The following is a 21,532-nucleotide window of genomic DNA, read 5'->3' on the forward strand; positions in this document are numbered from 1 at the left end:
ATAGTTCAACACATTAAGGACAGAGATCCCACATGGGGATTAAGTGCACAGTGACTCCTGTTGTTGATTTAACCATTGACACTCTTGTTTATGACTTCAGCAATCACCCAAGGCGCTTGTCATGAGCTGCCAAGGCTATGGAAGCCTCTTGAGTTCACAAGCTCCGACCTTATTTAGACAGGCCATAGTCAAAGTGGAAGTTCTCTCCTCCCTTCAGAGAAGGGTACCGCCTTCTTCGATGGCCTCTTCTTTCCACCAGGATCTCACTCACAGAGATCTTTCATTTAGGTAATTTTTTGCCACAGTGTCTTGGCTTTCCATGCCTGAGAAACTCTCATGGGCTTTTTAGCCAGATCCGAATGCCTTAAGGGCTGATTCTGAGGCCAGAGTGGCTAAGCTTACTTCTGTTAAAATAGTTTTGAAATGTGGGACCAGCATTGTGACACAGTGGCTTAACTTGTGATGCTGGCGTCCCATATCAGAGCATCGGTTCAAGTCCTGGCTGCTCTGCTTCCCATCCAGCTCCCTGAGAATGCACCTGGGAAAGCAGCGGAAGATGGCCCAAGTGCTTGGGCCCCTACAACCCAAGTGGAAGACCCAGTTGGAGTTCCTGGTTCCTAGTTTCAGCCTGGCCTGGCCCCAACCATTGTGGGCATTTGGGGAGTAGATCAGCAGATGGAAGATCTCTCTGATTCTGAGTGTGTGTGTGTGTTACTCTGCCTTTCAAATAAATAAATCTTTTTTTTTTTTTTTAAATAGAAATCCACATGTAACTTAAATCCTGCAGAAGCCTTAGTCAGCCAAGCTGCTACCTCTGCAGCTGGTTTCAGGTAACAGCACCTTTCAGTAAATCTCAGCCATGACCAAGGAAACAGATCAACCAAGAGCAAGGAAATCGCCTCTGTACCTTAGGAAGGAGTGAGCCTGCCTTCCTAGGGCGCTTGGAGGAAGGCTGATTGCTGAGCCTGGTGTTTGTCTCTCCCTGTGCATAGGTAACACCCGCAGGAGGAGGAGTGTGGGATGGAAGGCCCCTCCTGCATCAACAATCAAGTCTGCTCCCTGTTCCCAGGTGTTCTTGTTTTCCATAGGTCTTCTTTGAGTTTCAAAGTGACTGAGAGCCACACACAAACCTGCCTTGTTTCAACCCGACTCGGTGCATGTGCTCACCCTGGAAGAAAGCCGTACCACCTGGAACCATACTCAGGCTCGCTGAACAGTCAGCTCCGGCAACTCTCTGCTTCTTTGCAGGTTTAAATCCTCAGTGTGACTCTCTGAATAGATTTTAGCTATGTATTTCAAACTAGACTGATTTTTCAGTTAACATACACAGTGTTTTCAGGGGCCAGCGCTGTGGCAAAGCAGGTTAACATCCTGGCCTGAAGCACTAGCTATGCCATATGGGCACTGGTTCGAGTCCCGGCTGCTCCTCTTCCTATCCAGCTCTCTGCTATGGCCTGGGATAGCAGTAGAAGATGGCCCAAGTCCTTGGGCCCCTGCACCCTGCTGGCACTGCAGGCCAGGGCTTTAACCTGCTGCACCACAGCACTGGCTCTGGATTTTACTTTTTTTTTTTTTAAGATCTACTTATTTATTCATTTGAAAGACAGAGTCTCTCTCTCTCTCTCTCACACACACACACACACACACACTTTTTATGTGCTGATTCACTGTGCAAATACAACAGCCCGGGCCATGCCAAAGTCGGGGCCAGGAACTCCATCCAGATCTCTAATGTGAGTGACAGGAACCCAAGTACTTGAGCCATCTTCCCCCCCCTTCCTAGGCCCATTAGCAGGTGACTGGATTGGAAGTGAAGTAGCTGGGACTCAAAAGTGGCCCTCTGATGTGAGAGGCCAGCATTGCAAGCCAAGAGAGGAGTGCTTTTTGGTTTTTGTTTTAAAGACTTATTTATTTACTTGAAAGTCACAGTTACAGAGAGAGGAAGAGAGAGAGAGATCTTCCATCTGCTGGTTCACTCCCCAAATGGCTGCAATGGTCAGAGCTGAAGTCGAGCCAGGTGCTTCTTCCGGGTCTCCCATGTGGGTGCAGGGGTCCAAGCACTTGGACCATCTTCCACTGCTTTCCCAGGCCATTAGCAGGGAGTTGTATCCCATGTGGGATGCGGGGTTAAGCCAGCCCCGTGAAGGGGGTTTAACCTACTCCACCGCAACATCTGCCCCTCAAATGTTTTTCTGCAAGGAAACAATCTTCTATTCCATTTTCCACAATTTTTGTGGCACCTTTGGAGGTGTGTACGCAAGGTTCACACAGCCCATTTAATCTTCACACCACCCCAGGAGGCAGTCAAGATTATCCCTGGTTTACGGATCACGTCGCAGAGGCGCGGACGCTTGGCAGCCTCGACTCAGACCTCACAGCGAAGCGGCGCTTTCCCCCAACCCAGTCCCCGCGCACAGCTACTTCGGCTCGTAGGTGGAGCGATCTGCGCAGGCCTCACTCGTCGCCGGAACCGCGAGCCCGCGGCTCCGCGCCAGCTTCCCAACCTGCGTCGCGATGCTGCGTGCCCTGCCCCGCGCCCTGCGCGCTGCGCGCCCCTGGGGGTCCCTTCTGGCTCGCGGATGCGCCTCCGGCGATGCGGGCCCAGCCCCCGAGATCCAAGTGCGCGCCCTGGAGGGCCCAGACGAAGGTGAAAGCGCGGGGCCCTGGCGCGTCTAGGAGCTGCTGGGACGACGCCGAACGGGACCTCGGGGCAGGGCGTGCGCGGGGCTAGCAGCGCGGCCGCCACGGTCTGAGCGACGCCAGCGCGCCCGCTACACGCGGGAACACCAAGGCTCGGGGCGGCGGGCGGGTCGGGTCCAGCTCGCCTGGCACCCGGTATAGGCTCCTCTGGGCGCCCTGGGGAGAGCGGTGGTTGCCCGACTTGGCTGCGCGGGACTCCTGTGTCCCTCTGGTGGCTCTGGGTACACTGTATGGAAGTGAGAGGAGTCGTTGCGGGGGTGGGGCCGCGCCCCCAGGCTCGGACGGTTACGGCGCCGGTCCCCCTCCCCCGCCCAGGGTCCTGGCAAAGCTCCTAGGGGCGGAGGCGGCAGAGCCAATGGCGCTGCGCGGACCGAGACCTGCAGGGGTGGGGAGCGGAGGGTGGCTGGGGGAGGGCGCGCGCTCGCCGCGCAGCTCCCGCGGCCGCTCCCAGGCCTGCGCCCCGCCGACCCCAGGGCAGAGTTCTGGGCACCTCTGCGCGTGGTGGTGGTGTTTTTGGACTTTGGCGGACTTCGGTGGCGCTGACCGCAATGCACCCTTCATTGAGCCCAATGCCCGTGACCGCACCGTTGCAAGCCCCTCCTAGGGTCTCTATGCTCTCCCCAACCCCATACGGGTTCCTCTGATGTAGCTTTGACACAGTACCGTACATGCCATCTTTCTTTCTTTCTCCCTCCCTCCCTTCCTTTCAAAGATTCATTTATTTATTTGAAAGTCAGGTTACACAGAGAGAGAAAGAGAGAGGGAGAGGGAGAGAGAGAAGGAAAGAAAGAGAGAAGGTCTTCCATTCGCTGGTTCACTCCCCAATTGGCCGCAACGGCCGTAGCTGTGCCGATCTGGAGCCAAGAGCTTCCTCCAGGTCTCCCACGTGGGTGCAGGGGCCCAAGGCTTGGCCATCTTCTACTGCTTTCCCAGGCCATAGCAGAGAGCTGGATCGGAAGTGGAGCAGCCAAGTCTCCAACCGATGCCCATATGGAATGCCAGCGCCGCAGGCGGCAGCTTTACCCACCACACCACAGCACCGGCCCCCATGCCATCTTATTTCGTTTCATCTGCTTGACACTTTTTTTTTTTAGATTATTATTTATTTATTTGACAGAGTTACAGACAGTGAGAGAGAGAGAGAGAGAGAAAGAGGTCTTCCTTCTGTTGGTTCACCCCCCAAATGGCTGCCACGGCCAGCGCTGCGTCAATCTGAAGCCAGGAGCCAGGTGCTTCCTCCTGGTCTCCCATGCAGGTGCAGGGCCCAAGCACTTGGGCCATCCTCCACTGCCTTCCCAGGCCATAGCAGAGAGCTGGACTGGAAGAGGAGCAACTGGGACAGAATCCGGCGCCCCAACCAGGACTAGAACCTGGGGTGCCGGCGCCGCAGGCGGAGGATTAGCCTAGTGAGCTGCGGCGCCGGCCAACACTGAGTTTTGAAGAGCTGTGTTGACGTCTAAATCGTGACCCTTGCTTCCCACTGTTGCACGCAATTCCCTGCGTGCACCCACAGCTTCTGTTGGGCTGCCAGGGTGTCATCATGTCACCTGGAAGAATTTCTGACCTGGTGGGGTTGCTGGGCCTCAGCGAATGTGCTTGGTTCACTGCCAAACTGGCAACAGTGCTTGCCTCTGGGTAGTTAGGGTGACTGTCCCCACGAGTTAGGACATTGTTGCATGGGGTGGTCGTTTGTCCAGTGATTAAGATGGCCTGGGGCCCATGTTGCAGTACCTGGGTTCAGGTCCCAGCTCCAACTCCAGCTTCCCACTAAAGCAGATCCTGGCATGCAGTGGTGATGGCTCAGGTGGTTGGGTCCCTGCCACTCCGGTGGGAGACGTGCATCGAGTTCCCAGGTCCTGGCCCAGCCCCAGCCATTGTGAGCACTTGGATAGTGAACCAGCAAATGGAAGCTCTGTGTCTCTCAATTAAATAAAAAATTAAATAAAAATAATAATAATAAATATTTGAAAAAATTGAGGCACAGAGGGTTAAGCAGTGTGAACAAGGTCTGATTTCAAAGTCTGGTTGCTCAGCCATTAGGTTATCACTGACTGTTCTAGAAACTCAGTGACTCAAAGCTCATCCATCAGTAAATGTAAACTTATCACAGCTCAAGAACGATGGGTTCACTTGCAGATACTTGAAGTCCTTTTATGGGTCAACAGGTTAAGTCCCTGCCTTGGCCACAGGGCATCGAGGAGGGAGAAGTTCGGGAAGGGAGAAGCAGAGGAGGGGACTCGCCCAGGAGAGGCCACAGCGTCCACCTGCCGCGGGCGCTGATGGCCCTGAGCGAGGCGCTGCTTTCCTGTTGTGCGGGAGGAGGAGCCTGGCTGGTCGGCTCTGCGGCCCTGGGCTCTGACCGCACTGCTCCCAGCAGTTGGTGGGTCTTCCCTGGGCATTGGAGGCTCTCCACCACCACCTGATTCTCCCTTTTCTCTTCTACTCCTGAGCTCCTTTTAAGGTTTTCCGCCTCTGTTTTGCTCCAGCTGCACTGTCCCTTCCCCCCGCCTACGTGACTCTTCCTGCAATTGCCCTGTGTGTGTCCCTGTATGTTCATGTGTCTGGACTTGTGTCCCTAGAGGTGGCTATAGCTCTTTGAGAGTGAGGAGTGCTAGCTGGGTCTAGCTACTAGGTGAGCAGATTCTCTTCTTCTTTTTTTTTTTTTTTTTTTTGACAGGCAGAGTGGACAGTGAGAGAGAGACAGAGAGAAAGGTCTTCCTTTGCCGTTGGTTCACCCTCCAATGGCCGCCGCGGCCGGCGCACCGCGCTGATCCGAAGGCAGGAGCCAGGTACTTATCCTGGTCTCCCATGGGGTACAGGGCCCAAGGACTTGGGCCATCCTCCACTGCACTCCCTGGCCACAGCAGAGAGCTGGCCTGGAAGAGGGGCAACCGGGACAGAATCCAGCGCCCCAACCGGGGACTAGAACCCGGGTGCTGGCGCCTCTAGGTGGAGGATTAGCCTAGTGAGCCGCGGCGCCGGCCGAGCAGATTCTCTTCTGGGCCTCAGTTTCCCCTTCTGTTCTGTAGGGGATTGGCAAGCCAGTTGTTCTCTACACTACCTCCCAGTGGTTTCTGCTGCCTCCCCCACAACACTGTTACACACCACACAGCCGGTGATCCAGGCTGTCCAGGCTGAATGCCTGTAGCACAGCTGCTCAGGAGGTTACCAGCCAGTGGCCTGATGGGTCTGCTACCAGCGGGAAGGGTATAGTGTGGAGTGCTGGTGCCAGTGTTGCCGGGACTGGGGCTGGATGAGCAAGAAGCAGCGCATGCTGTGCAGACTCCATGCAGCCTGATCAATCAGTGGAAGCCAAGGACACCGTCTATGGGTCCCAGCTTGGAGCACAGACCTCGTATTTGCATCCAGCAGTTACCCTGTGCGTGACTCCCGTTCTGTCCGTCAGAAGTCCAGGCACAAGTTGGCCTGGGTTTCCTGTAGTAGCTGCCGGGGCTGGGGCGCATCCCAGGCCTGACTGGGAGGAGCTCTGCCTCCAGACTTCGCTGTGGTTGAGAGTTCACCTCCTGCGGGCCGACCACTCAAGTCCTGTTTTCTTGCTGACAGTTGGCTGGTGCACCTTGTGGCTCCTAGAGGCTGCCCACACTTCCTCCCTTACGCCATGACCCCTCTGTGGTCTACCGGCCCCTCTAACAAGACGGAACCTCACGTGTACCACGGCCTGATCACAGAAGGAACAACTTCTCACCTTGGCCATGCAGCTGAACGGGCGCCTGGCTGCATTCCGCTGGTCGGAAGTGGGTCACAGGCTCCACCCACTCCCCAGGGCTCCCCTCTGCCAGTAGAGGCCCCTTACCTGCCTGTCCTTTTCTGAGTTCCCATCACAAACAGTACTTGTTTAATGTCTGTCTTCTCTGCTCGTCTGTAGGTTCTGTGAGGACAGGGAACAGGCTGCCTAGCACGTGTTAAACACATACATCTGCAAGTGGGCAATTAAAGAGATCCCTGATTGGCCATTCAGGAGCGTTGATGCTTAAAAGCTGGGTAGGGAATGGCGCTGACACAGCAGGTTAAACTGACGCTTGCAGTGCCGACATCCTGTATCAGAGAGCCATTTCGAGTCCCTGCTGCTCCACTTTTTTTTTTTTTTAAGATTTATTTATTTATTTGAAAGGCAGAGAGAGAGAAAGAAAGAGAGAGAGAGAGAGAAGGAGAGAGGGAGGGAGGGAGGGAAGGAGGGACAGAGATATCTTGCATCTGCTGGTTCACTTCTCAAATGGCTACAAGGGACCAAGACTGTGCTGGGCAGAAACCAAGAGCCTGGAACTCCATCTGGGTCTCCCTCGTGGGTGGCAGGGGCCTTGGGACTTGAGTCATCTTCCATTGCTTTCCCAGGCCATTAGTAGGGAGCTGAATTGAAAGTGGAGCAGCTGGGACTCAAAACAGCACTCCTAAGGGAATGCTGGCGTCACAGGCAGTAGCTTAACCCTCTGCGACGTGATGCCGGCCCCTGCTCCCTCCTGATCCAGCATCCCTGTGCATGTGCCTGGGATGGCAGTGGAAGATGGCCCCAGTACTGCCAGCCATGTGGGAGGCCAGGATGGAGTGCCAGGCTCCTGACTTCACCCTGGCCGAGCCCTGGCTGTTGTGGCCATTTGTGGGGTGAACCAGTAAATGAATGATTTTTCTTGCTCTCTCTTTCTCTCTCTGCCTTTCAAATAAGTAGCTTTTTTTTTTTTTTTAAAATGCTGGATAGCAGGGGTCTCCCATGGGCCAAGTGTTGCGGTGCAGCGGTTAAGCTGCTGCTTGGCAGTCCTGCACCCTCTATTGGAGTGCTGATTTGAGTCGTGGCACCTCTGCTTCCAATCCAGCTTCCGGCCAGTGCATTCTGAGATGCAGCAGATGTTGACTTAAGTGCTTGGGCCCCTGCCACTCATGTGGGAGACCTGTATGGAGTTCCAAGTTCCTGGTTTTGGTCTGATCTGGTCTGGTCCTTGTGTGGTGGCCATTTGGGGAATGAACCAGTAGGTGGAATATCACTTTCCCTGTCTTTCCCTCCCTCGGTTGCTCTGTAAAAAAAAAAAATTTTTTTTTTTTTTGACAGGCAGAGTGGACAGTGAGAGAGAGAGAGACAGAGAGAAAGGTCTTCCTTTGCCGTTGGTTCACCCTCCAATGGCTGGCGCGCTGCAGCCGGCGCACTGTGCTGATCCGATGGCAGGAGCCAGGTACTTATCCTGGTCTCCCATAAAGGCAACTAAACGAGTACAGCAAGCTCTTGCAGTAATCTTGGCTGATGCTGGGGAAGAACACACAAGTAGGGCAAAGGCTCCTGGCGTGCCAGAGAGGGCAGAACGGTGTGAGCAAGCCTCTGGAGTCAGCAGCTCATCACTGGTGCCAGAGGGACATGTGGTTTACCCGAGTGTGCGCTCAGCAAACGCAGACTTTGAGAAACCCTACAGGGAAAGACAGGACCAAAGGGAGAATCTGGGGATTTTCACAGGATTTTACGGGATACATCAGCATTTTAAAAATGAGCCAGTCAGGACCAGGGTGTGGCCTGCCTCAAGCCGCTGCCTGCAGTGCCAGCATCTCATATCGGTGCTGGTCCAAGTCCCAGCTGCTCCACTTCTGATCCAGCTCCCTGCTAATGGCGTGAGAAAAGCAGTAGAACATGACCCAAGTGCTGAGCCCCTGCCACCCACATGGGAGACCCCACATGGCCTAGCCCCAGCCATTGCGGCCATCTGGGGAGTGAACCAGCAGATGGAAGATCTCTCTCTAACTCTCTCAAATAATCTTTATTTATTTATTTTTTTTAATGAGCAAGTCTAACGCATGTCTGTGCACATTCAGGTGATAAAGTTATATTAAGAAATACATGACATCATTGAAATGAAGGTCAGGAGAGTTACTTTGGTGGGGTGGGGGAGAAAGGACCATGGCTGTGTCTGGGCACACGGTAGGGTTTCTGGGGTGGTTGGTGCCTTCCCCCTTCTTAGTCCTGCGTGGTGGTAACAAGGGTAGCTGTCAGCTGGAGGCAGATGTTGGGTTGTGAGTAGCACGGTGTTGCCGAGGGGGCTGGGGAATGGAAGGCGTGTCTGCGCCCGGCGATGGCGGGAGCAGGCAAGAGCCACAGGGGTGCTCCTTCTTGTTCCTCACCCACTTTGCCCCATGGGTCCTGAGCCCTTCGGCTTCTTGTGAGACAGAAAGGGCAAGGGTGACTTTCTCCATTTTGCAGTTCAGAAAACCGAGGCCTGAATGTGTGACTTGTCCCATGTTGCACTGTGAACCAAGGGCAGAGGCTGCCCAGAACCCAGGCCTCCTTCCTGCAGCCCCCAGCCCGCTCACCCGAGGCTGCTCTGCTCCCTGCAGGCATCACCGAGATTCTGATGAACAGACCTCGTGCCCGCAACGCCCTGGGGAACGTCCTGGTTAGTGAGGTGAGACTGGAGGGCACGGGGGAGGGCCATGGGGTGGGCTGGGGACTGGACTGGCAGGCTTCTGACCGGGTGTTCCTGCAGCTGCTGCAAGCTCTGGCCCGGCTGCGGGAGGACCAGCGAGTGCGTGTCCTGCTTTTCAGAAGTGGAGTGAAGGGCGTCTTCTGTGCAGGTGGGTGCCCTCTGTGTCCCCAGCCCAGTGCACCAGCAGCCCTCGGGGGGTTAGGAGAGGCTTGAGTCAGTTCCAGCTCAGGGCATGGTGTCCCACATGCAGATGTGAACTCTGAGAGGGTCACACTGCTAGTAAAAGGCAGACGAGAATTCAGTTGGACCTTGGCCTCTCTGGCCAAGAATGCCAGTTCTTTCTGTTCCTTTATGCCTTGCTCTGACCCTCCACTGAGAAAACTGAGTTCACAGCACTCACAAGGCCAGTGGCCAAATGGGACCCACTACCCCTTTAACCACCCAGAGGATGGCTGCTGTCACCAAAGCTTTCAGGGTGCCGGCATCACTTGCTCCTCACAGCAGGGTGATCACCATGAACTTCTGTCTTGAAGACAGTGAGGGAACATGCTCCAGACCCACAGAAAAGCAGGTGTCTGAGCAGAGAGCCTCAAGGGCTGTCCACATTGAAGCACTTGTCAGAATCTCATTCCTTTTGGTGGCTGAGTAATATTCCACCACACACATTCCACGTTGGCCTACCCGTCCACCTGCTCATGGACACCTGGCTATTTTCACCTTTTGGCTTCCCTGTGAACACTGGTGTCTGACATTTCCCCGGAGTCTGCGTGTGCTTGTTGGCTGTTTATATCTTTTATGGAGAATGTCTGTTCCAGCTCTTAGCCCATTTTCAATCAGATTGCTTTGTTGTTGGGTTCTTTGTATATCCAGTGGCATTCCTTACTGAATGTATGACTTGGGAGGATCGTCTCCTGTTCCGTGGGCTGTCTGGTACTCTCCATAGTGTTCCTCAGTGCACTGGAGCTTGTGTTTTTGGTGAAGTTCAAGTTGCCTTTTGCTGCTGTTGCTGTGCTGCTCCCGTTGCCACACCCCCTTCCTCCCCTCCCCTGGCTTCCTTGACCAGTTCCTGGTGCTTCTCCTTCTCCACCTGCTTCCCCTCAAGCCTCCTTTGCTGATCTTCTATCTGCCTGGGATTCCATAATCAACCACCTTGCCAAGGGCTGGCTCCGACCCCTGGCCGCCTGCAGGTGCAGACCTGAAGGAGCGGGAGCAGATGAGCAACGCCGAGGTGGGGATCTTCGTGCAGCGACTGCGAGGGCTAATGGATGAGATCGGTGAGTGTCTGCGAGTGGGGTGGAGCCTGCTGGGCCCCGCCCCTCCTGACCATGCTCTACTGTTGGAGCTCTGAAGGGGAACACATGCTTCTCCCAGCAGGTGGGCACAAGGAATCCCAAGAGGGTCAGGGTGCACCTCTCACAGAGCACAAGCTCCCAGCTGACTCCCTGCCATCAGGGTTCAAGCCTGGCCATTTCAGAGGAGTCCAGTTAGCCAGATGTGCATCCCTGTTCTTTTGCCTAGGTAACCCTAGCTACCTCAGGTCACCCTTCCCAGCACTCTCCAGGCTTCCTTTGATTGTAGTACTTATGTCCTTGGGTCATCACTGCCTGACTCCCTCAAAGCCAGTGCTGGGAGGTCAGCCGGAGGGTGGGGCTGAGCAGGCACCTGGCAGCCTATCCCCTCTTTCCCTGGGGGAAACCCAGTCAACCTGGCAGAGGTACCACCAGGTGAGGAGCCTTGAGGTGCTCTCTGCCAGCTTCAGTCTCTCTCGTATTGAGCCCATCTTCATCTCCACAGCGGCCTTCCCGGCGCCCACCATTGCAGCTATGGACGGCTTTGCCTTGGGCGGAGGCCTGGAGCTTGCCCTGGCCTGTGACCTGCGAGTGGCAGGTACTGGGCTGGGGCTGAGGGGAGGGTGAACCAGGCTAGGTCTTGGGGCCTTACGTCGAGCCCTGCTCTGGCCTTCTGGAAGCAGGGTAGGGGGCACAGTGGCTTCAGGCAGAAGCTGCTTGCCCCCTGGCCCAGAACTGCTATAGTAGCCATCACCTGTCACAAGCTGCTTCCCTTGTCCCTGCAGTGACTGTCCTGCCAACAGGACAGCCAAGTGCATGGAGAGGGAACACCAAGCAGGACAAAGGTCCATGTCCAATCTGCCACGTGCATGCATCCAGCTCAGATCTCCACCCCCTCCCCAGCTGCCCATGTTTTGACCAAAGGTGAGCCAAGGGGGTGATAAGTCACTGGGCACAGCTCATCGCCAGTGTATCCGGGCAGGAACTTTGTTCTTCAGTTCCCTGGCACTGGCTCAGGTCTGAGCAGCTGAGCCTGTTTTGCAGACTGGAGGGGATGAGAAGCTAATTGATAACCTTTCCACGACTGACTTGGTGAGGACAGCCCCTCTTGAGGCTACCATGGTGCCACCTGGCACGCTCGCTGCAAACGCCTCAGGCACAAAGGTCATCTCATCTACACAGTGCGTGTCAGGGACAGGGAACTGACCAGGTGGTCAGGTCATAGCCGCAGGCCGCCCAGGTTTCAGCAAGGGCAGGGTGCAGAACCCTGGCGAGCCACTCCCATGAGCCCCCTCCCCGGGGTTGTAATGGCCTGCGCTGGGAAGATCTGGAGGACTCGGCCAGGAACTTCCCAGAAGTGGAACTTGGGAGGACGCAGGCTGAAACGCGGTAATCCTGGCAGGAGCAGGAGTCACGGACGCTGTCAGCCAGGCCGGAGCTATGGGTACAGGAGACCCAGGATCCATCAATGCACAAATAGTGTCAGGCATTTTCTAGAATGGCTGCCTTGTTCCCACACCCTTACCTTACCTGAGTCTTAGCAGCTGTCTGAAGCAGGCAGGAGAGGGCCAGTCACCTTCTTCCCACCTTACAGGCTCAGGAAGCAGCAGCAGAGGTGATGGGAGGTGGGTCTCAAGGGGGAGAAGGCTGAGGGCAGGGGGAGGCAGCTTCACTCTGTTGTTTCCGCAGCTTCCACGGCCGTCATGGGGCTGATCGAGACTACCCGAGGGCTGCTCCCAGGGGCAGGTAACTCACCTGCAGCACCTGCTCTGCTCCACCTGCCACTCCCGCTGTGTTCCTTTGGCTGTGTCCTGGGCCCCATCCTAACGCACACTGCTCCTCTGAGTTCCCACTTCTCTCACCCTGCTTCCCCAACCCCTGCCCCTCCATCCTGCAGGAGGAACTCAGAGGCTGCCGCGCTGCCTGGGTGTGGCCCTGGCCAAGGAGCTTATCTTCACTGGCCGGCGGCTAAGCGGGGTCCAGGCCCACACGCTCGGGCTGGTAAATCACGCCGTGGCCCAGAACGAGGAGGGCGACGCCGCCTACCAGCGAGCCCGGACACTGGCCCAGGAGATCCTGCCCCAGGTGAGCTCACTGCCCGTGCCATCCGAGGAGACAGACCCAGAGAGGTCAGGTGACTTGCCCATGTGGTCACAAGAAGTTACCACATCAGAAGAAAACAACACTGGTGTTTTGCACAACACAGAATATAGACTCTGGCATTTAATTTTTAAGAGTGCCAAATAGGTACCAAATTAAAAAAAATATGTAATGCGTTTCAAATATAAAAATTTACAACATGCCATAAAACAGTTAAAATATAAGCCTATAAAATTAGCTACAACATTAGCAGAAAATACTCAAACAAGAGTTTATTTAGAAAAAACCCCTGTTCTATTCTTTTTAGGTTTTGTTCTTTCGTACAAAAGGAATCTCAAGATGCAGGTTTCTAAAAACTTAAGGAGCTTTAAAGTGCCCGTGGAAAAGGAGCATTCTCTTTAATCCCACTCCCCGTGAACTCTGTGAAGCCCTCTTGCACACGGAAACAATGGTACTAACACGGTTGTAGCTCTCTGTACCACATCAGCCATCAAAACCATTACCCCAGCCACCAGCCCCACAGGGGCCCTTGCAGCAGTGGCTCTGGGTGCTCCGGGGTGGAGGTGGCTGCCATCTAGTGGCCGCAGCATCCAACACATCCGGCATCTTAACACTCAAGTTTCCTCCTACCGTGCTCAGTGTGCAGTGTCCTCTGAAGGGTACATTTGGCTGTTTATTTGAACATCAAAAGGATGGAACATTTTGTGGCCATAGTATGTCTCGCTGTTCTCATTTCCAAATAACATGAAATTATCAGTCACATTTCTGATCATTCTCTTGAAAGGTCAGTTTCTTGACTGGATAGTTACCTAAATACATGGCCCTGACACGCAAATCACACAGAACAGAGGAATGAGAAGCTCACATGGCAAAGATCCAAAGTGAGGCGACCAGCCATCTTAGTTTACCTGTGGCTATCCCAGTTTTAAAAGTCAAAGTCCCAGGTTTCTGTAGTCTTTGAGTTACATATTCACGACACAGGACAGATGGTAATCCAAGTAGCCCTCTATTCCCCAGTCCCTCTCCCTAGAGGTGACCGTTGTTGACAGTGTACACCTCCCTCCTGGAATTTCCACAGCATACAAAAAATCATTCACATGTACCCACATACTTAAATAACTGTACTCCTTTTACTGATTTTATTTTAAATTTTAAGCACAAAGTTAACTGTGCACAGTGCAGAATCACAGCATGGAAGAATGTAACATATGTCACGTCGCAGGCGTGCGCACCAACACTTTCCAGCATTCGCACTAGTGTGCACCTTACCATTCACACACTGGAGATTCTTGCATCCGAGCACATCACTGATTGAACCCACTGTTTGGACCTGCATACTTTTTGTACATGGTATGGGTAAGGCATCATTAATTAGCCAGTACCCAAGACCACGAAACTCGATGTAGTTTCTATCTTTTTCCTACTGCAGAATACCAATAAATGACTGTACTTCTGGAAGTGTGTCTGTAAGGTTGATGCCTGCAAGGAGTATCAGTAGGGGGTGCATCTAATGCTTTGCTGGCTTTTCCCAAATGACTTCCTGAGGCACTGTCCCAATTTCCTCTGTCAACAATGCAAGCAACCCTCATTTTCATGCTAATCAGTGATGAAAAGGGACACTGAGCCTGTTTTGATTTCCATTTCTCTAGACTGAAGTGGGCATACTTCATGTCTATAGTTTCTTGTGAAAATGTTTTCAGACCTTTGTTTCCCTTTACAGACACTTTGTTGGGAATGTTCACACTTTTACTAAAAGAAATTTTTCCAAGAAGAATTGGAAAAACTTTTTCTCAGTTTCTGACTTTTGTATCATGGGATATTTTTCTCTCTGAAGTTACTCATTTTTGTTTAGCTAGACTTTATTTATGGCTTCAATGCTGACTTTAAAATTGCCTTTTTCTGACAGTCTTTCTTATATACAGTTAACACAGTATGAGGGCCTGGCCGCAGATGGGCCTGGGGGCGGATCCTGTAGCTGTCGTGGCAGGAGCAAAGCACCCAGCCCTGGGATTTCCTAACAGAAACCTGCAGTGGAGGTGGACATCTGGGTTGAGGGAGTAGAGGAAGGGGTAGTAACGGAGGCTCTCCAGTGACCGGGAGTCAAATCCAAGCTTAAACGTAGGCAAGTGCCTCACTTCCTGGAACCTCAACTTAGTCATGTTTGGGAAGGTCAAGGGTCAGAGAGTCCAGCTTCCTTCATTTTAAGAAAGGAACCTTAACTAAGAGGCAGAACACGGACTGCAACACAAGACAGCTCACTACAACAGCCTGCACGAGACCCAGACCTCTGCCTGCCCATCTGTAGTTCCACTGATGCCCCACTCAGACTCCTCTCTTCTCCCTAGGCCCCCATCGCTGTGCGGCTGGGCAAAGTTGCCATTGACCGAGGAATAGAGGTGAGGGGGTTTTAGGTTGGGACTTGGGTCCACTGAAGTGTCGTGAGCAGGACACGGATTGTTAAGGCTCATGTAGACAGTCCGAGTGACAAGAACTCAGGGACTGGATTCTCCTGACATCTTCCTTACGTCCACTTTTACTCACAGGTGGACATCGCATCAGGGATGGCCATTGAAGGGATCTGCTATGCCCAGGTAAGGGGCGGCTGCCAGGATGCGCATGCTTGTGAGTGGCTGGGCCAGAGCAGGGGAGCCTTGTGGCCCCAGTTCCCGAAGTTCCTCCCAACTCCCTGGGCCCCACACTGCTTCTGAGACGGCTTCCTCAACCAGCTAACGGCAGCGTGCCCAAGCGCAGGCTGGTGACAAAGAGGAGGAATAGTTTCTGCTGCCCCAGGCTGGCGTTGGGATGTCAGGGCCTTCGTTATGGCCTGTAGAATGTGTTCAGTGGAGGTGCCGCACACCTGGGGCTGACCAATTCAGCCCTGCCCCGGACCCTGCAGAACACACTCATCTCCAAGTTGACAAATACCCAAAATACTCCTACGCAAGGAGTCCTGGCACTCACACAGCCTGGTGTGAACTAGCTGTGCACACGAGATCAGAGCCTAAGCTTGCTCCTCTACTGAGCAGCCTCCTCTCAGGTTGCTGCCACGGGAGGCAGGGAGTTTGCTGGGGACATGGAAGCAGGGTGCACACAGACACCAATGGTGTGGGCCACAGAACCTCCAGAGTCCAAGACAAGGGAAAACACTTGGGCTACAGCCTTATCATGGGTTGGGCAAACTTGGGCAGCAGTTTTGGCCTCTGGCTGTGTTCCCTCAAACTAGTGTTTCATGCGTCCTTGCAGAATATTCCAACGCAGGACCGGCTGGAGGGCATGGCAGCCTTCAGGGAGAAGCGGCCCCCCAGGTTTATTGGCAAGTGACCCTGAAGCACTGGCATGGTGATGTGTGCCTTCCGGAGCAGGGCCCAGCGGAAAGCTTGCAATCGGACTGCTGCCTCATCGCGAGGACAGCAATGGACAGAAAAGACTGACACCAAGGTGCTGACCACATCACTTCACTGCTGCCTTCCTTACTGGACAATCACTGGGTTGGGGTGTGCTTTGGAAACCAGCCAGCCCCCTCCTCAGATGATGGACCAAGAATTAACCCGGGTCCCTGCGTGGCTTTGCATCGTTGGCTCTCAGGTGCCTCGCAGTTGTCAGGGGCTCTGGACAACAGAGATCATAAATAAATCATGGTGTTGGTCTACATGTGTGTCAGGAATCACTACAGATCCATAAGCGCTCTGGGCCTCAGCTTCGACTCCTGGAACAGGAAACTATTAATAAATGTGTTGTGACTGTTCACTTAGTGTTGCTGTGAAGGAGGAACCTGAGCACTGAGGCACGCCTCCTTGTCCATCGCAGAGCAGCAGGGGACTCCTGGCCTTCAGGAGCACTGAGGGAGTGGCTGGCTTGGGTGGAGAAGCAAGGGTAGGGAATGGGCAGTTACATTGAACTGAAGCCTGAAGGCGCTGAGGAGGAGGGCAAGAGCGAAGGTGAGTAAGCAGAGAGCGTCCTGAAGAAAAGGGGCCAGCATTCACCTGCACAGACTGGTCTTGGCAGCCCTGCTCCTCTAGGACCCAGGCCACCTCTCCAGCAGTGGACTTGTGGTCATTCCCTAAGTGGGCTGGGGCTCTGGCTGGGCACAGACACTGGCCAGTGACACTATGGATTTGCTGCTCTTGTGCCCCTGCGTCCTGGGAGGGAGGCTCACAGAGAGCCGGTGGCGTGAGAGCGGCACCAGCACACCAGCTGTGGGCACTCTGCAAAGGGAGGACGAGACACTGAGTTGCCCCAGGGAGTTGTAAATGAGCCCATACTTGAAGGGGTGCCTGCTACGCACTGGACCTCAAGAGACAAGGGTTCCATGGTGCATCCTCCTGTTAGCAAAAGCTAGCATTCAGTACTGCCAGGAACTCTCATAGCTTGGGACACGGCGTAGAATAAGGAAAAATGAGCTGTTTTCCCCATTTGATTCCAAAGGACAGTACAAATGGCACTCTACAAAAAACTATTCTGAAAATATCCTGACAATCAAGCAGGATGCTACTTTATTCTCAGAAACATTTAAAATTGCAGTTGATTCTCAGAAGAGCCTGGGGGGCGCAGGGGCCCTTCTGGCAATACCTTTCCCCGGCCCTAAGGCCCACTAGGTACTCCCATCACACCAGCAGACACAATGCCATGCTCCCCCGGTCTGATCAGTGAAGCTGCAAGGGAGAAAACCCAAAATGGTTAAAAAACGTATTTTACCTTTCTCTGCCTCAAGTAGAAGGTAATTTGTAAAAGGTAGAAGGTGCCATTAAAAAAAAAAAAAAATCACTTCTCCCTTCCAGCAGAGGTTCTGTCTTCTCAAAGCACAGTGGCTTCCTGGAAGGAGGATCAACAATGCAGGCTGCCCTGTGGTCTTTTTGCTTTCCCTTGAGGGTGAAGGGTCCTGGCCTCAGGACACCCTCTGAATGAAGAAGCATCTGCGCTGCAGAAGAGAAGCTGGCACTGCTGCGTGAGACAAGCCCCCGACTCACCCCAGAGCATCCATGGTTCGAGTTATCCAAAACCGCTACCAACAAGGTGTCCCCAGACGAATTCCAACCTGATCCGGATGATGCTATAGAATGAACGCAAGCTTTTGAAACTTACAGAGACCAACAAAGAAAGGTAATAAGATGGCTGCTCCACAAACTCGCACAGCTGGTTTCAACACAGAATTCAACGAGGAAAGCTACAGCAGAGGGCACAGCTGCAGGCACTCAGGTGAGAACCGGCACCTGGCACACAGAGGGCTTCTGGTAATTCATGAAGTGCATTCGGAAGTCATCGAGAATGGAGGCCGCGAGCTGCTGTGCTTGGGGATGTGCCCTCTTGTGATCCCGGATGTTGCACAAAAGCGGAAATCCTCCTTCTTCCACAAGCATTTTGCAGTATTTGCTGGCTGAAAGAAAAGCAAGGAAACTCCATGGACAATCGGCACTTTATTCCCAAGTCACTACATTTACATTTCTGAAGAAAGAACGAAGATTTGGGGCTGGCACTGTGCCACAGCACAATCCGATCCAGTTCTTTCTCTCTCTCTCTCTCTCTCTCTCTTTTTTTTTTTTTTTTTTTTGACAGGCAGAGGGGACAGTGAGAGAGAGAGACAGAGAGAAAGGTCTTCCTTTTTCCATTGGTTCATCCCCCAATGGCCGCTGCGGCCGGCGCACCACGCTGATCCAATGGCAGGAGGCAGGTACTTCTCCTGGTCTCCCATGGGGTGCAGGGGCCCAAGACTTGGACCATCCTCCACTGCCTTCCCAGGCCATAGCAGAGAGCTGGACAGGAAGAGGAGCAACTGGGACAGAACCGGCACCCCGACCAAGACTAGAACCTGGCAGAGGATTAGTCTAGTGAGCCGTGGCGCCGGCCATCAAATAAATCTTTCAAAAAAAAAATTTTTTTTTTAATTCCCTTTGAATAAAAAAGACCAGACAGAAAGTGCCCAAAAAATATCAAAAGGGAATTTATAAAAACAAAATGATTCATGTGAAAAGACTTAACACTCACTTAAAATGAACGTCAACAGACTATCACTTTTGCCTTCAATTCACAAAGATAAAACAATTCTCTGGCTCTCTGTAATGGCCATTCAAATAAATTAGTTAAACAAGATAAGTAAGATATTTTATAAATATTAACACACTTAATCCTTCAATCCTGTGAAGTAGGTACCATTATCTATTCTACAGAAGAAGGAACTGAGGCACAGTCAGGTTAAGCCACTTGCTCAAGTTTGCAGCTGGTAAACCACAGAAACTGGAAACAAAGCACAGTGTGGTTCTGAAGGCTGTTCTTTGAAAAAGTATTTCTTTGACAGAGACAGAAAGAGAGATAACTCATCTGCTGATCCACTCCCTAAATGCCTACAATGGCCAGGACTGGGCAAAGGCCAGAGCCATGAATTCAATCCTTATCTCCCACATGGGCGGGGCCCTCACTGCTACCTGCCAGGGTGCACATTAGCAAGAAGCTAGGACTGGAAGCAGAGGTGGGACTCAAACACAGGCATTCTGTTATGGATGCAGGTGTACCAACCAGTGTCTCAATAGCTTTGCCTTTCTTGTAAATATATATATATATCTTTTTAAAAACTGTTAAAAACATAAGATTGTTTACAAAAATTGTTAAAAGGATTGGGGCCAGCGTTGTAGCAAAGCAGGTAAAGCTGCTGTCTGTGATGTCACAATCCCATATGAGCACCGGTTCAAGTCCTGGCTGCTCCACTTCTGATCTAGCTCCCTGCTAATGTGCCTCGGAAAACAGCTGAAGATGGCCCAAGTGCTTGGGTTCCTGTCTCCCAAGTGGGAGACCCAGAAGAAGCTCCTGGATTCAGCCTGGCCCAGCCCTGGATGATGTGGCCACTTGGGGAGTGAACCAGCAGATGGAAGAGCTCTCTCTCTCTCTCTGCATCTCTTTCCCTGTCCCTCTGTAACTCTGCCTTTCAAATAAATACACAAATCTTAAAAAAAAAAAAAGCCATGTGCAATATGCATTATCTTTTATTCCATTTTCTATGAACATTGTAGAAAAAGCTACCTGTGGAGAACATAAGTGAATGATTTTTCAGAATCCATCTTGAATTTTTAACACAGAAAACTAGCAAGCAAAGTACTGTTTTGAATACGTACGGTTTTTACTACAGACATGACACAGGGCCCACAGTGCCCAGAGTTGAACCTCTGGTTGACAGAAGTTGCCAAGCAGTGGGAAAAAAGGCTTGAAGGATCTAAAAAGATACAAATACGTTAACTGAGTACTCAAGCTAAAGTTCAAGAATATATTAATGTTCAAAACTTTTCCCCCAGGGTCAATTCCTCACCAAACAGATCCATTCCTGACTGTACACTGGGCGATACCAGTCACTAAGTTGCACTGTATGCAGACACTGGTATCATTATCTCATTATCTCATTTCATCTTCCATCTTGTACAGCCTCATTTGATAGATGAGAAAAACTAAGCCTCGGATTTTCTAGATACAGTCTTTCACAGTATTACAGATAAAAAGGACTTAAACATAAGGCTAACTGATGCTTATGCATTACTACTGTATCACTGAGCAGATACTTAAAGAAAAGTATTATACATCGTCATGAGATTACCTGTAGGTCACTAATGATGACATCTTACAACTTGAACTTGGCCAATTCTGGATGGCTGCATGCTATACCAACACAAAAAAACAAAAACAGAGGAGTTGGGGGAAGACCAGATTCGAATATTATATTCTACCATTTAAAAAAGATGACAGACTACTTCATGTTCTTTAAAATTACAGATACTTAAAATTTTCAAAATAAGGCAAATGATTAAAATTAGATACTTACTTCATCAAATGATCAACTGAAAGTGGGAGAGATACAGAGAGAGAACTTCCATCAGCTGGTTCATTCCCCAAATGGCCACAGGGGATGGCCAGGAGCTTCATCCGGGTCTCCCCGAAGGTTGGCAAGGGCCCAAGTACTTGGGCCATCGTCTGCTGTTTTCCCAGGTGCAGGTACTAACAGGGAGCTGGATCAGAAGTGAAGCAGCCGAGATTGGGATGCTGGCGTTGCAGGTGGTTTAAACTGCTATGCCACAATGCTATCTCCAAGAAACTTTTTCAAAGACAGTGTACTGACCACACTATTTATTACTTGTATTCTGTCCTTACGTTCCATTAACAGAATAATAAAAATGGGATAAAACAGAAGGTGATGGGCCAGCTTTGTGGCACAACAGGTTGTGCAACAGCAGCATCTCATATTAGCTCCTGTTCAAGTCCTGGCTAATCCACTTTCTGGTCCAGCTCTCTACTAATGTGCCTGGGAAAGCAGAGCCCTGCAGCCACGTAAGAGATGGCCTTTAGCATGCAGGCCCAGCCATAGCCCATGCAGCCATATGGAGAATGAACCAGCACATGGAAGGTATTCTCTTCTAACTTTCAAATGAATAAACTGAAGACAACCCTAAGGCATTTAAAATTTGCACAATAGAGGCAAACTTTGTGGCACAGTGGGATGAGACCCTTGTACTCCTGCATGCCCATTTCAGAGTGCCAGTTTGAGTCCCAGCTACTCTGCTTATGAACCAGTCTTTGCTAATGCACCTCAGCAGGAGCTGATAATGGCTCAAATGACACCCACATGGGAGACTTAGATGGTTCCTGGCTTCAGCCTAGTCTGATCCCTTCTGCTACAGCCATTTGTAGAGTGAACCAGCAGATGGAAGATCTGTCATACTGCTTTTCAAATAAATAAATTTCTTTAAAAAGAAATATGTGCAGGGCTGGCGCTGAGGCATAGTAGGTTAAGCCTCCGCCTGCAGCACCAGCATCCCATACAGGTGCTGGTTTGTGTCCTGGCTGCTCTTGTTCCGATCTTGTTCTATGCTTATGGCCTGTGAAAGTAGTTGGAGGATGGCCCAAGTGTCTGTGCCCCTGTATCTGTGTGGGAGATCCAGAAGAAGCTCTTTGCTCCTGGCTCTGGCCTGGCCCAGCCCTGGCTGTTGTGGCCATTTGAGGAGTGAACCAGTGGATGGAAGACCTTTCTGTCTCTCCCTCTCAAATAAG

General features: G+C 52.1%; 2 protein-coding genes and 1 long non-coding RNA gene across 12 annotated transcripts in view; 1 reads left to right on the forward strand and 2 right to left on the reverse strand.

Moving 5' to 3' along the window:
* The first annotated feature begins 1,886 nt into the window (after window positions 1-1,886).
* Window positions 1,887-16,255, forward strand: ECHDC2 (enoyl-CoA hydratase domain containing 2). Of its 6 annotated transcripts, none has more exons than XM_089300625.1 (10): window positions 1,887-2,647; window positions 8,897-9,098; window positions 9,180-9,267; window positions 10,307-10,393; window positions 10,914-11,006; window positions 12,098-12,154; window positions 12,306-12,493; window positions 14,854-14,904; window positions 15,052-15,099; window positions 15,752-16,157. In XM_089300625.1, exons 2-10 carry the CDS (start codon window positions 9,048-9,050, stop codon window positions 15,827-15,829), a joined length of 741 nt encoding a protein of 246 aa, XP_089156751.1. In that variant the 5' UTR covers window positions 1,887-2,647; window positions 8,897-9,047; the 3' UTR covers window positions 15,830-16,157. The 6 variants fall into 6 exon arrangements, with proteins under 6 accessions (XP_089156751.1, XP_089156753.1, XP_051713760.3 ...); XM_089300627.1 differs by having other exon boundaries at window positions 9,031-9,098; window positions 10,222-10,393; XM_051857800.3 differs by having other exon boundaries at window positions 9,031-9,098.
* Window positions 11,709-12,297, reverse strand: LOC149125708 (uncharacterized). The gene is made up of 3 exons (XR_016211024.1): window positions 12,164-12,297; window positions 11,939-12,055; window positions 11,709-11,846 (listed from the first exon to the last, which is right to left on the reverse strand). It is a non-coding gene; the product is annotated as an uncharacterized LOC149125708 (long non-coding RNA).
* Window positions 16,256-16,962: 707 nt separating the features above from the next.
* ZYG11A (zyg-11 family member A, cell cycle regulator) overlaps window positions 16,963-21,532 on the reverse strand; it is a 38,223-nt gene continuing 33,653 nt past the window's right edge. For all 5 annotated transcript variants that reach the window (XM_089300620.1, XM_089300621.1, XM_089300623.1 and 2 more), the window contains 3 exons: window positions 20,085-20,146; window positions 19,612-19,709; window positions 16,963-17,882 (listed from right to left, as the gene is read on the reverse strand). In XM_089300620.1, the coding sequence (XP_089156746.1) occupies window positions 17,701-17,882; window positions 19,612-19,709; window positions 20,085-20,146 (342 nt within the window). In that variant the 3' untranslated portion in view covers window positions 16,963-17,700. The remainder of the gene's footprint in view (window positions 17,883-19,611; window positions 19,710-20,084; window positions 20,147-21,532) is intronic.

This window comes from Oryctolagus cuniculus, chromosome 7 (genome assembly GCF_051225735.1).
Source record: "Oryctolagus cuniculus isolate XC-2025 breed Fujian yellow rabbit chromosome 7, ASM5122573v1, whole genome shotgun sequence".
In the NCBI taxonomy this organism is placed as follows: domain Eukaryota; kingdom Metazoa; phylum Chordata; class Mammalia; order Lagomorpha; family Leporidae; genus Oryctolagus; species Oryctolagus cuniculus.

What these genes read in the sequence shown, in the direction of transcription:
- ECHDC2 (XM_051857800.3), top strand. Translation starts at nt 2,515, where the DNA reads ATGCTGCGTGCCCTGCCCCGCGCCCTGCGCGCTGCGCGCCCCTGGGGG. An exon ending in AGGGCTGCTCCCAGGGGCAG is followed by an intron (nt 12,155 to 12,305) that starts GTAACTCACCTG and finishes TCCATCCTGCAG; the next exon opens with GAGGAACTCAGAGGCTGCCG. An exon ending in AAGGGATCTGCTATGCCCAG is followed by an intron (nt 15,100 to 15,751) that starts GTAAGGGGCGGC and finishes GCGTCCTTGCAG; the next exon opens with AATATTCCAACGCAGGACCG.